Source organism: Suillus bovinus (genome assembly GCF_016758785.1).
Source record: "Suillus bovinus strain UH-Sbo-P2 chromosome Unknown EDB93scaffold_4, whole genome shotgun sequence".
Lineage (NCBI taxonomy): Eukaryota > Fungi > Basidiomycota > Agaricomycetes > Boletales > Suillaceae > Suillus > Suillus bovinus.
The window spans coordinates 199,046-211,648 of NW_024542060.1; the positions used below are offsets into that span (position 1 = coordinate 199,046).

Consider the following 12,603-nt stretch of genomic DNA (forward strand, 5'->3'; position numbering starts at 1 on the left):
TTCCCTAAAGACAAGGAACTCCCCCTCCCTCCTTCCACTCTACCCCTCTCCCTACCTATCAAATCAAGACCACGAACTGATAACCGTCTTGAGCTGTCAGAGGATCGGAGCGCGATGTCAAGTCAACAACGCTCAGAGGAAGCATCCACCACACCCCCTCCTATCCCCGCACCAGCCATCACAAAGCGCCAACATGCTCTGCTGGAACTTCTGACCTCTGAACGTGCCTATGCAAGTGATTTGGCACTTATCAGGGATGTGTATATGAGGTTGGCGTCTGGTGAGTCCTACTTTTTAAATTTCTTTGAAAATTATTCTAATCACATCCTAGGCCACCCTCCGCCATTCGGTTTCTCATGTGCACGCCCAGTCTCAGGGCTCAGAAATTTCGAACCCTGGGTCTAGCTCAAGTTCCGAATCCACTAAATCAAGCTCAGGTACATGCTCATCCTTGTCTTCACGCACAGTCAGCACCATCTCCACGTCTGACGTATCCGTCTCGGGTCTTTGCCCACCGGCGATACAGTTCAGCGTGCCTTCTATCCAATTGAATGTACCCACATTTACGCAAATAGGTCCTTCCATGACTCTATCATTATATAAATTGCTAACCAGTAATTCTGTAGGCCATCTGACCGATTCCAAGGCTCCGACACAGCTTTTACGCTCAGTGGGCGAGCCCCCACTCTCTGTCGCTGATACACGTATCATTTTCCGCAACATTTCTGAACTCGCTGTTCTTTCTAACATGCTCGTGTCAAAGCTCGAGATAGCAATCGAAGAAGGAGGCAAGGGCGTAGGCGAAATCTTCCTGGAGGTGGTGAGTTAGTCCCTCTAGATATTAAGTGCGACTTCACAATGATGCTTAACGTTATCCAGGTACCCCTCTTTGCGCCCCCATACATGACTTACATCACCGCACACCCTCGCGCCCTCGCACACCTTGACGCCCTCAGTACACCACCACAGCTCACGCCTCAATTCTCGCGGTGGCTCAAGGAAAGCAAAGAACTTGTCGAGGCGCACACGCATGCTTGGGACCTACCGAGTTTGTTAATCAAGCCGGTTCAGAGATTGCTGAAGTACGGTTTGCTGCTCGGCGCCGTGATCAGTGCTACTCCAGAGCCGCTCGTTATCGTAACTTCAGAGAGCATAGGCGAGGCCTTCGGGAAACTGAGGGAGGGAACTGAAGGGCTCGATAAATTGAGAGAGGCGAAACGGAAGGTGGAAGAAGTAGCTCGCGCTGTGAATGAGGGACGAAGGCGGGTAGAAGTCGTCAGAGAGGTTCTCGGGTCCGGACATGCTAAAGACGGCCCTGGAGCAGGTAGTGCAGGATCCATCGGCATCCCCAAGGTTGGTGTTGTAAACGCCTCCGTCTCGCGCATGCGTTCTCTGCGCACACCGTCTACTAAGTCATCCTTGAAACAAAAGGGCTCCATCCACGTTTCAGAAATAGAACCCGACTTCGAAAATACCGAAGCTGCCCTCCTTGTATCCCTCGAAAGTAGGCTCAAGTCGCATATCACTACCCTCTCCCATCTCGCTCGGGACGCATTTAACTATGCCCGCACTCTCCATACACTGTTTGGGGCGCTTGTTAAATGGGGATGGGCATTTTCAGGCGTCATTGGCGTCACCGTCAGCTCTGAACTATCCCAGAACAATTCCAGTTTGAATCACACTCTCCCTTCTTCACTGGATACATTAGGGACCGGCCAAAGTGAAGCCTTCGACGCATTCCTCTCACTCTGTACCGGACTAGTCGAACTCGTACAAGAACTCGAGCACGAACTACACGCACGCATCCTCCCCTCTCTCCAATCCCTCAAAGGCACATCGATTGCGCCACTCAAGCTTCTTAGTGCACTACACACTCTGCAGCCGCTGCATATGCACCTTCTGCACCTCCCAATTACACGCAAGAACCGCCCGCCAGAGGCACTGCTACAGGCAAGCCAGAGCTACGTTGCGTTGCGGGGGCAACTTGCGCTGGAGTTGCCCGTGTATGTAAAGCTGCTGGAGCGTGGGATTGATGGAGTGGTGCTAGACTTAGCCAAGGCTATGGAAGCATTTTGGAGAGTCGTAATGGAGCGGTGGGGAGAGTTGTGGGATGCGCTGCAGGTGGAGGGGGAGGTTCCTGAGGCTGAAGGTGCGGGAGCAACAAGAGACAATATGGAGCATGCGGACCGACCAGCGGGTGGAGGCGAGACAGTTCGTGTCTGGCGTGAGCGATGGGGTGATGTATTGGGCGTGCTTGGGTCATTAGCGATTGTCAATCCGCCTAAAAAGATGGAGCGGCTACGTCCTGTGATCCCACCGTACCAAATACCGCAGCATGTGCAACATCGTACTCCACCACAGCAAGGTGCAAAATCAGCAAACCTTACTCCCGCGCTTGGCCCTCTCGATTCGCAGGTATCACCTACACGTCCAAGACAACAGCAACATCAACACCAGGGGTCATATGATGCCCGATATGTGGCCAAGGAGTCATTTGAGGGTCGGTCTAAGAGGGATGAAACGAAGTATGCGCGGGAGAAGGAGTATGACGCACGTCATTCGTATGGTTCTGGATCATACGACACACTCTACCGATCAAATGATCTTCGTAGCTCACAGAATTCCTACGACCCCCGTAACTCGCAAAGTTCTTACGAGCCTCGCAGTTCTCAGAATTCCTATGACCACCGCAGCTCACAATCATCTTCCTCGTTTAATCCGGCGTCGCGCGCATCACACTCGCACCCCAACTCTCATGATATCACTGGTCGACGGCGCAGTGGGAGTACAAACAATATCCCTACTGGTCCTATCATCCGCAAACCCTCCGATGAGTCACTGCGTTCTGGTAAATCTGGGAAGTCGGGAAAGTCATACAAGAATATTCCTAGTCCTGGTGCGAGTATTGGGAGGGGGATCGAGGATGTACCACCTATGCCTTCTGCCCCACAGCTGCCATCACAGTCTAGTGTCTCCCCACCGCGCCTCAAGCCCACACGAATGAAGAGTCTGCCCGGGCCGATACTCAGCAATATACCCTTTGGACTTGATCCCCCACCAAGCCCGTCATCATTTGCCACGTTCGACGAGGAGCAGGAAGACAACGACAGAGACCGGGGGCGTGGCCAACAGAGACGACCGAGCCTAAAGAGTAAGATCACAGATACATTCCGTCCGTCACACCACAGGACACGATCGAGTTCCGTCAAGAGCCTCGGGGCTCCGAGCTCACTTGCACCAAGTTATTATACCATAGATAATGCGCTGCCTGCATACCAAATGCCGCCTACCCCAACTCGAACTCAATCACCGCATACCCCTACTCGACGCACCACGGACTTGCAAGGGCTACGCGCGCTCTACCAATGCGCTGCAATACACATGTGTATTCCACCTGCCGGCGTATCGTATCGGGGTTTACCGTTCTTTGAGTTGCGATCTGGAGATACGTTTGATGTGCTCAGGGAGTATGGGCACCCCAGCACGCATCCAGATTTACCTTTATATGTGGATGACGGGGAGGATTGTTTGTTACTGGTTCGGGAGCTTAATGACGCGGAGGGAGGATGCAGAGACGTGAAAGTCAGGGGAGAAGTGGGCTGGGCGCTGGCGAGTTTTTTGGTGCCTCTGGATTGAGTGTTGAGATTTGGCAGGCGGTTGCTTCCCTCCCCGATATCGAATTGAATTTACTGTTTCGAGATAATTTTGTTTCAGGTTATGCTTTCTGTACACACATTATTCCCCACTTCATTCTGCATCATCTTATCATAGTGGAAAGGGTTCTGTAGAAAATCAATACGAGTGAAAAAACAAATTCCTGTCGACGACAATCACTGCTGAGGTTTAAGATGTTGACCTTTGAAAACAGATGACTGGATACGCAAACGTGAATTCACAGGGACATTACTTTCATCATTCATAATTGTGTCCTCGTCTTGACCCTGAAAGCCTATCGCTTCTCACCCGCCGTCACAGTACTCTTCCTCGCTGGCGACCAATTGGTCGTAATTTTTTATTCTGTCTCTCCAGGAATGAAGTTGACAGGCAACTATTGTCCCTGGACACCGACTATTCCAAAGAAACGTTCAGAATCTCCTGCATACACGCATATGCATTGATGCACGTTGAACGTTGAAACGTTGAACTCTCATCTGTCAGGCATTACGATTCCGCTTGTTGCTTGTGATTGAATGTTCATTCTACAAAGTGGTTTGTAACGCCTCATAATAATTCCGGAGGTACGCTGCCTCAACTACAAGTATACCTGCCCTACTTGGCAGACAGGCTCTAGCATAGGTCCCTCAAGCAATAACCCGAACGCCGATTGATCGCCCAGTTTGCGGTACCCCGATGGTGGATAAAGCGAGTGGATCGCCTCAAAGCACTTCTTTACAACGTCCCAGGACACTACATGCGATCCTGATGGACACATGGTACAAGTCGTCGATGACCTAAAGTCGTTCTTTTACTCCCTACATCGAGTAGCATCCGATTTAAGCCATCCTTCTAGTGATCTGTTCTTGCTGAGGAGGTTACCACCTTCATACCGAAGACAGATCCACGTGAGGACCCAGATGAACGATTCAGCATCGTGCGCATATATGTGCTCAACCTTGCCTGCCATGGCTTCTGGCGTGAGAAGTTTTGCCGCCATGAATCGTACCGTTCCTGTGCGCTCGAGGCCACTGGGACCATCACGTTTAAACATTGATAAGTCGTAGTCGTTGAGAACGGCTATGAATTGACCACGTAAGCGGTACCCCATGAGATTGCTAGGGCTGACATCCCGATAAAGCACGCCTTCTTTCCAGAGAGCACGATGCCTGTCCAGTAGTAGATGAATGATACAGAACAGGAGAAGGGGAAAAACACCTACACTTCACAACTTGCCACCATGCAGCAAGTAACTCCTTGCCGGAAAGCGTCGTCATTGGGATAAGCTTTCTGAATATGATGATGTGCAGGACACGGCTGCCCTGTTTCGCCCGTTCGGCGTCCTTCAGTCCTTATGCGATTCGGATGTTGGACGTGGATGTTTCTTTGAACTTGCGGAACCAAACCAGCTCCAGAACGTGCCCCCGCACATCCGGATCTGTTTGTGCAATCTTGTAGATCTCGTCGAGGAGGTCCGGCTTGCTCTGACGTGTCTCTTGTGGTCAATAAAGCTTGGTCACCTCAGGGGAATCGTTGAGAAAAAGGGGATCCCGCCCCAGACCTGATAATGCCTTGCTCCTCACTGGAAATACCATAGTTGCACGTCCGCGTATACCAAAATGAGCCACGCGCTCGTCAGACTTCACATCCAGCTCAAGGTCAATTTGCGTATCCTCAACCACTCACTGCGCTTGACTCTTCTACTGAGCTGCGACGAGGGTCTTACTGCCTCGCATGTGTTGGTAAGGAAGCAGAAAACGGACACACTACAGCTTACATTCGTTCGATGCTTCGTGCGGGGTCAGGGTATACCTAGTAACAGGTGTTGAACCTGTTGGCTCAGCGGGGTCGTTCGCGTCCTTCCTATACTCCATATACTGCGCAGAAGGGGTAGGAACAACGTAATCCGTCTTATAAGCGGACGGCGGGTGAGGCAAAAGCTTCCGGGTGCGTTTGGTGTTTCGCATGCTGTCTCGATAAGGACCTGGAAGTCTTGCGTTTGGTGTGCATTCGCATCCAGGTTTGATGAGAGAAGACAACGTCAGGCTTGCATTAGGACTGTTGACCCTGGTGATTTTGGCATATGTGCATTGGATCATTGACATGAAATAGGATGTTTGTTTTGTCGTCGACCTTGAACGAAGGTATTTCGTGTAAATTCACCTTGCTCGCTTCATGGAATGTTGATATGGGTGATGGTGACGAGAACAAAAGGAAAATTGACATGCTCAACGGCAACAGTACTAATATTCTCGCTGACAACGGCGGAACCAACTGCGAGTGGGGTGAATTTGAGCCCAGCCTCCGAGTGTTGCAGACGAGGCAGAATTACGGGAGGTGTCTTGTGTCTTTAGTATCAATATTGGCCACGATGAGGTTTAATAATCTTGTCTTGTGTAGAGTTGTGGTGGAGACAAGGCGTCTGGCCGCACTTCCTGTGGTGGACGTTCAAAGTTGAGTTTTGAGGCGATTCTGTTTTCGACGTCGGAATTGTCCGAAAAGCATCAGCCCCCATGTTCAACCTTAGCGAAGCATCTTCTGACAAACCTCCCTCGTATGATGAAAATTATATGTCCGTATCAAAAGATTCATAGTGTAAACCATCTGTGTTTTCATTCCTACAATCCAAGCGAAAGTGATATGCCTCACGATGTCATTTCGAAACAAGCCTCAAGGTGCCCCATTTAATCAAAACTTAGATATCCACGCCAAAAAGCACAAGTGAACTAAACAACATTAGCATGGTATCACTTACTCCAACTTCACGACGACAGCCCAATCATCCACCACGCGCACCGCAGGATCTTTAACAACTAATACCCCACCCTTGGACGTGAACTCCCACTCAAGCTCTCTCCCGCCATCCAAAACAACACTCAAAGGCTTCTTCCCAAGTCCAAGAACGACCAACTTCTCCACTCTCACATCCCCCACACTGCGCGAGAACTCGTTGGTAGGCTCGTACGCACCCACTGCCGTTCTTGCGGCAAGATCAACAGACGAGATGCGCACTGTCCCGATCCCTTTCCCCGTTCTTTTCGTACTCTCCGCACCGAACTTACGCCAAACAATATCCCCCCTTCCATACCCATACGTCTCGCCATCATCGAGATACAGCTCCCCACGTGCATTTCCAGAAGTATCAAGCGCGACGCGGAGTGTGAACGGGTCGTGTTTCATCAGTGGTGAGGAACGACGCGGGCGTTCGCGTGTGGGAATTATGGAGCCTCCGCGGATGAGGAGGGGGATTTGGTCGAGGTTCGCGGAGAGCGTGATGTGTCGGTTTTTTGGACGGTGGGCTTGGTTGGTGAAGTAGTCGTAGTAGACCTAGACGGTTGGGTTTACAAGTGTCGGAATGTGTAAAAAAAAAAATGAAAGTAAGAGCAAGCGAACGAACCTGATCCTCAGCAATATACACAGAAACCTCCTTCACCCCCTTCTCCGTCACAGGTTTAACAAGTAACCCCGACGACCCAACATAATACTGGTCATCAACCCCAAACCCAGCTTCGTCCCCGGGGAACATCATGTATTGAGGCCTGCGCATTCACGCATACATCACCCACATCGTCCGACCGAGGAAAAAAACGTACCGGAGGATGGGAACCCCACTCTTACTCGTCTCCCTGAACGCAGTATACCACACGGGAAGCATCGAATACCTCAACCTCAAAATATCCCTCACTAAACTCTTGTAAGGCTCCTCAAGAAGGTAAGGTTCTCGGCGCTTCGTGTCGATATGCGCGTGTGCGCGGAAGAAGGGCGAAAATGCGCCCACTACGTACCAGCGCACTAACATTTCTGGTTCGGGGTTTCCGAAAAAGCCGCCAACATCGGCTGTGAGCAAGTGGATGGTTATAAACAAGGGGGATGGAGAGGAAGAGAAAGAACTTACACCCAGCAAAAGGCATCCCCCCAAGCCCATTTGCAAGCACCATCTTAATGCCCACAGCCATATGCTCCCATGTACCAAGATTAGTCGCCCGTCCACATCGCACCAAAACGCTGAGAACCGGCGTAGAAGGCGCGGGTGAGGACGAATGGGCGTCGTGCGGGGTTCGTGCGTGCTTCTGCTGCTTGGAATGTGTGATTTGCCTGTAGGGAATCTGTGATAAGCCTGACTGACAGGCTCAGAAAGAAGATGGGGACGTACGAAAAGCATTCCGTTGATGTTATGCACGTCTCTATGCTCCCAACCACCGTAATGGACGTTATCTTTCGGCATCGTGATTTCTGGTCCGTTAAACACTGACGGCTGGCATTTCGTGATCGCCAATAAATAAGTAAGCTGGTCCAACATCAAAGAAAACGTACTTCATTCATATCGTTCCAAATACCGACATTATCTGTGCTTTCTATCCAACTCCACTGATCATCAATAGTCTTCGTCTTGAACAGCGAGATCCAAAAGTCCCAAGAACCAGGATGGAAAAAGTCGATCCACGAGCTAGAGCCAGGCCAACACCATCCTTCGTATTCGCCCTCGCCACTCTTGGGTTTAACAAGAACTCCTAGTTCGGATGCCCGTTTGTATACTGGGTAGTCATTTGACCGTTTTAAGTGAGGGTCGACAATGATTACCATCTGGTGTATATATGCGTGAGCGCGAGACACACGACAACAGATAGAAGAATGAATGAACAAAACAAAACAAACCTTCCGTTCAACAGCCTCTACATCCTTCGTCATCTCCACCGGATCCGGGAACGTCTTCTTATTCCACATGAAATACTTATGATCCTCTGCATACTCGATATCCAACCAAAAGACATCAACCGGGAAATCCTCCTCGTCAAACCTATTCTGCACACCGCGCACGTCGTCTGAACTGACGTAGTTCCAGCGGCACTGGTGATAGCCGAGTGACCAGTGGGCTGGGAGGGGCGCAGTTCCTGTTAGGCGCGCGTACTGCGTGAAAGTGTCGGTGGGTGTTGGGCCTGGGAGTAGGAATACGTCTAGAATCCCGGACTCAGATATCCAGTGCGTTTCTACGCCTTTTCTCACATGAGCAATATCAATCCATGTTTCTGACGCAATAGCATTGAAAACGGCCACCGTCGACCTTGCAGAATGCGCGTGCATGAGTGGGATCGAGCCGTAGAGAGAAGTCGGCGAGTCTGAGAGATATTCGAAGACGTCTGCGTTGTAGAGACGGAAGGGGTCTGTGTATCTTGCGGTGGGGCCTGTTGTGCTTGGGAGGGAAAGGTTCGTGGCATGCTGGGGGATTCCGTATACGTGGGCATGGTTCGGGAAGGTTATGTCGAGGGAGAGAGATTCGGGGCCTGTGGGCGTTGGGCATTGTAGTCTCAGTGTTGGTGGTGAGGGTAAGACGTACCTTTGGGTTTTGTGTCTGTCCATGTGGAAAAGGTTTCGTCCCAAAAGGCGTCTTGGGTGTCACCTTCGAACCATGCTGCAGGGTTGACTTGGAGAACGGATTGTCCTTCGCCTTCAATATGTTCAGCTAGTTTAGAATGCTCCTTTGTCCTGAAATGTTCCATGTGCAGTAAGCCGCGCCCATTCAATACGACCTGCTCCACACCACTGCGGAAAAGCGTGATTTTGAGAGGGTTAAAGTCGACGACGAGCTCCATATCCTTCTTCAATCCATAAACAGCCTTAGCTTTTTTCCCGTCAAGCGTCCAGAGGACATCATCACTCAACAAAGGTTCTCCAACGAGCGCCCACTGAGCAGCTTCGTTATATCGTTTCCTCAGTCCGTCCTCTTCGTCCATTCGCACGCGCACAATGCCGTCCTCGTGTATAATAACATCAAGCACAAATTTAACGTTGGGATATATGGACGAGTGAACGTTTGTGGTGAACCCTGGTTGATGAGGGTTAAGCTGTGGAGGTTCGATTGAGTATGGGGAACGCCATGATGATGAGGATTCTTGGGAGCGTTCTGCGAGGGCGCGTCCCCTGCGACAAAAACCGGACTGGGAGCATGTTTTGAAGTCGGATGGTTTGAAGGCAAGGGCTGTTGGGAGGAGAAGTAGCAGTAGGAGCCTCCCTGGGGACCGCATTGTCTTGGTCAAAAACGAACTTAATTCCAAAAGAGAGGTTAGTCGATTATGTAAAACAACATGGATTGCGTCGATATTCAGTCGATATATATACAGCATATAGAATTGCAACTACACTCAATCATCGACATCCCACTTCGGAATTCCAGGTCTCAAAGGCGGTTTCCTCCATTCCTTGACCAGTTCACGAACTTCAGAAACAGAAGAAAAATCATTTACTATCACCGACTGCCCCGGTTGGTAATCATGTGAAGCACTCGAGTCACTAGGGGTTGACTTTCCTGAGTCAGCTGTACGAGATTGGGTTTCGGCCTCAGCACCTTCTGCCTGCGCGCGCTGATAAGCGCGTCGCACGGTGTGTCTAAATCTATTGAAAAACTCAGTGGGCGTTAGAGGAGTCGAAATTTGGGAAAACGTCAATGGGTCCCAGGATTTCTCTTCTGGAATCTGTCGTGTAACTGTCAATGAGAGTACAACTGTCTATGCAAACACGACGCAGACCTGTGGACTGTACTGGGCACTTTTACGCCTCGCCTTCAAACGCAATTGATTACGGCGACGAATATCGCTTGGAGGGAAGCCAAGAATTTCTTCTTGGCTGAGGGAGAGCTCTCCGAAAGCAGTGAGTGTGTGCTCGACTTCTGGTTTGGTGGCATACGACTCGACACAATCGTCCTCATAGAGACCAAAGTGCAGACTCGTGTCTGAGAGTATGGTAGATTTAGGCTAAATAACGCGTCAGCGAAGAGAGAACACTAGGGAAGGTCGATGCTCACCATTGAATTATAGACGGGTTGGCAGTGAGATCTTGGGAGGAGCCTGACGACGTTTCGCATATTTATACTACCCTTGCCATCCGTCCACAAGCATTGAGTTGTGCATGTGCCGACTAGCCACTAAGGTCACAAACGACAATGGTTGTCCGCTCTCCACAGCACTTTGACAGGAAAACATTGAATTTTCGTGCCACGAAAACCTGATATTCTCCTGTCAAAGGGGTAACAGCGAAAGCTTGGAAACGCGTAAACACTTATCAACCCATCGATGAGTCTGTTAATGGCAAGGGCGGCAGTAACTCAAAGCTTGCATCATGACACACCTTTTGAGTATCTGAGGTCATTGGTGTATTTCCACTAGGACTCTCCGGGACTGTAAGTGAATCCTACATGAATGATGGATCAGAGCAAGATTAAGCTGGTGAGACGTGCGCAGGCTTCAGCATATCAATTAAAATTTTCCACAAAACATATTGAATTTGGATTACTCTTAAGTAATTTATGAATAATGAAAGTCGGGATAGAGACTGGCACGAAAAGTGCTGGGGTATAAAACAAAGTCGAGAGATGGTGGTTGCAAGTTGCAACGTAATACACTGCCAGCTGTGGCAGTGTGGCGTCACGTGATGCATTGGCGTCCAAGTTTGCGGCGGCGGCGAAACAGCTCTTTTAAGTCACATCGGCATCCTCGTCTCATCCTATGCATTGGTCTTGTCGTATGCTCGAAGTTCAATATAACAGCTGGAATGCCATGCCACCAAATGAGAATGCGGCAGGCTATGGGCCAATTTTGACGATGCTAGGTGGCAGGCCTAATATCTATCTGAAGGTATTGATAATTGCTGTACAATCTGACTCTGGAGTAGACCGGCTCTCTCGATGCTTTATTGTTATTATCTTGCTCTGCGACGCGCACACAATAACCCAGCCGTATAAGCCGACCGTATAAACCGACGGGGGTTGTGTGGCGCTTGAAGTAAATGTGTTGTGTTGGCTATGCTCCCTGACCCTGAGGCCTGCCAAGGATACTGACACTGCCAATTGAAGGATCCGAAGCCCATTCCCTTCTCACAGTTGTATATTCCACCCGTTTCTCTCATACTGATCTAAATCTACGACCACTTGCGATGGGCGAAGACCATAGGCTCGATTCTCCAGAAGCTAACGAATCCAGCCAAGCAAATTTAGATGTTGGTGAAAGCCAGGTACGTGGTTTCTTGTAATCCATTGCTGGTGGCCCTCGTGAATTTTTCGTCTAGAGCTCCGAAGCTGTTAGAGGAGTCCTTCAGTCCCTGCGGAAATTGAAAAATGGGTTAACAAAAAAACTTCCTGTGCGTAGACGCGAATGCGGATTGTCCTTAATACAGCTGATATTGTGCAGAAACCCTTCAAGCGAAAACGCAACCAACCCATTGTGGTCCAGAACGTCGAATTTGGAGGCGCTTCCCAGTCAGTACATGCTTTACAGGTATCTTCGTGCGATAATTTGTCGTTCCCTCTCTAAATTTCGGTGGCCGCGTAGGTTCAGGCGGCCCCTTCTGGTGTGGAGGAAGGTCCTCATCACCAATTAATTAATGCTGAACTTCAGGGTGCCCGTGAGGGTACAGAAAGCATGAAGCTACTCGGGGAACATGCAACTTCTGTAGCATCCGCAGCCAGCAATGCCCAGGCAGGCCTCACTGCCATGGATGATTTTGAGACGACATATCTTCAACCCCTAAAGATTCTCGACGTTGTCCTTGAGAAGATTGCGGATGTATGGGACATTCTCGTTCATAGAACGCGAACTAATGAAGTTCTGTAGGTACATCCGTATGTAAAAATGGTGTTGGGGGTCCTGTCTGCTGCATCCAAAGTACGTTCGAATTCTACTAGAGTTCTGTCTCCTGCTCACAAGTCTTAATTTTATGTAGACTATCATCGCTCAAGCAGAGCGCGACCAATCAGTTTGCCGTCTTCTCGAGAAATTGGCTGAAGTTTACCGCTTCATGACCCAAGACGACACACTTGGCAAAATTGATTCGATGCGCGATATCGTTGGAAAGATCGTTCAGCAGACTCTTGAATGTGCCCGTTTCATCAGGGAGTACTCCGAAACAAAGAGCTTTTGTGAGTCGCCAAGCTATCGCACTTCGTGCATAAATCTCATG

General features: G+C 49.9%; 5 protein-coding genes across 5 annotated transcripts; 2 read left to right on the top strand and 3 right to left on the bottom strand.

Annotated features, from left to right (window-relative positions):
* Window positions 1-114: 114 nt before the first annotated feature.
* On the top strand, window positions 115-3,636 carry EDB93DRAFT_1076408 (uncharacterized protein; the record flags this gene model as incomplete). The annotated part of the gene is made up of 8 exons (XM_041445232.1): window positions 115-284; window positions 406-503; window positions 672-820; window positions 880-1,131; window positions 1,183-1,669; window positions 1,727-2,133; window positions 2,179-2,307; window positions 2,659-3,636. 8 exons carry the CDS (start codon window positions 115-117, stop codon window positions 3,634-3,636), a joined length of 2,670 nt encoding a protein of 889 aa, XP_041312302.1.
* A 551-nt stretch (window positions 3,637-4,187) lies between these two features.
* Window positions 4,188-4,691, bottom strand: EDB93DRAFT_1118945 (uncharacterized protein). The gene has a single exon (XM_041448437.1). The coding sequence runs from the start codon at window positions 4,652-4,654 to the stop codon at window positions 4,466-4,468; it is 189 nt and encodes a 62-aa protein (XP_041312303.1). The 5' UTR covers window positions 4,655-4,691; the 3' UTR covers window positions 4,188-4,465.
* Window positions 4,692-6,176: 1,485 nt separating this feature from the next.
* On the bottom strand, window positions 6,177-9,783 carry EDB93DRAFT_1118948 (glycoside hydrolase family 31 protein). Its single transcript, XM_041448438.1, has 9 exons — window positions 8,990-9,783; window positions 8,311-8,936; window positions 7,969-8,238; window positions 7,808-7,909; window positions 7,693-7,749; window positions 7,550-7,613; window positions 7,248-7,491; window positions 7,052-7,193; window positions 6,177-6,981 (listed from the first exon to the last, which is right to left on the bottom strand). Exons 1-9 carry the CDS (start codon window positions 9,774-9,776, stop codon window positions 6,406-6,408), a joined length of 2,868 nt encoding a protein of 955 aa, XP_041312304.1. The 5' UTR covers window positions 9,777-9,783; the 3' UTR covers window positions 6,177-6,405.
* EDB93DRAFT_553678 (uncharacterized protein) lies at window positions 9,734-10,689 on the bottom strand. Its single transcript, XM_041456700.1, has 3 exons — window positions 10,454-10,689; window positions 10,179-10,403; window positions 9,734-10,124 (listed from the first exon to the last, which is right to left on the bottom strand). The coding sequence occupies exons 1-3, from the start codon at window positions 10,511-10,513 to the stop codon at window positions 9,795-9,797; spliced, it is 615 nt and encodes a 204-aa protein (XP_041312305.1). The 5' UTR covers window positions 10,514-10,689; the 3' UTR covers window positions 9,734-9,794.
* Window positions 10,690-11,542: 853 nt separating this feature from the next.
* EDB93DRAFT_1334518 (uncharacterized protein) lies at window positions 11,543-12,566 on the top strand (the record flags this gene model as incomplete). The annotated part of the gene is made up of 7 exons (XM_041455281.1): window positions 11,543-11,658; window positions 11,713-11,784; window positions 11,835-11,921; window positions 11,976-12,209; window positions 12,258-12,308; window positions 12,367-12,501; window positions 12,537-12,566. Exons 1-7 carry the CDS (start codon window positions 11,581-11,583, stop codon window positions 12,564-12,566), a joined length of 687 nt encoding a protein of 228 aa, XP_041312306.1. The 5' UTR covers window positions 11,543-11,580.
* Window positions 12,567-12,603: the final 37 nt, after the last annotated feature.

Excerpts from the sequence above, each read along its gene's own strand:
- EDB93DRAFT_553678 (XM_041456700.1), bottom strand. The coding sequence starts at position 10,513 with ATGCGAAACGTCGTCAGGCTCCTCCCAAGATCTCACTGCCAACCCGTC. Across the intron at positions 10,404-10,453 it reads AACCCGTCTATAATTCAATG|CCTAAATCTACCATACTCTC; the intron begins GTGAGCATCGAC and ends CGCGTTATTTAG. Across the intron at positions 10,125-10,178 it reads GTGCCCAGTACAGTCCACAG|ATTCCAGAAGAGAAATCCTG; the intron begins GTCTGCGTCGTG and ends GTTACACGACAG.
- EDB93DRAFT_1118948 (XM_041448438.1), bottom strand. The coding sequence starts at position 9,776 with ATGCTGTATATATATCGACTGAATATCGACGCAATCCATGTTGTTTTA. Across the intron at positions 8,937-8,989 it reads GACAGACACAAAACCCAAAG|GCCCCGAATCTCTCTCCCTC; the intron begins GTACGTCTTACC and ends CAACGCCCACAG. Across the intron at positions 7,492-7,549 it reads GGGGATGCCTTTTGCTGGGT|CCGATGTTGGCGGCTTTTTC; the intron begins GTAAGTTCTTTC and ends ACTTGCTCACAG.
- EDB93DRAFT_1118945 (XM_041448437.1), bottom strand. The coding sequence starts at position 4,654 with ATGGCGGCAAAACTTCTCACGCCAGAAGCCATGGCAGGCAAGGTTGAG.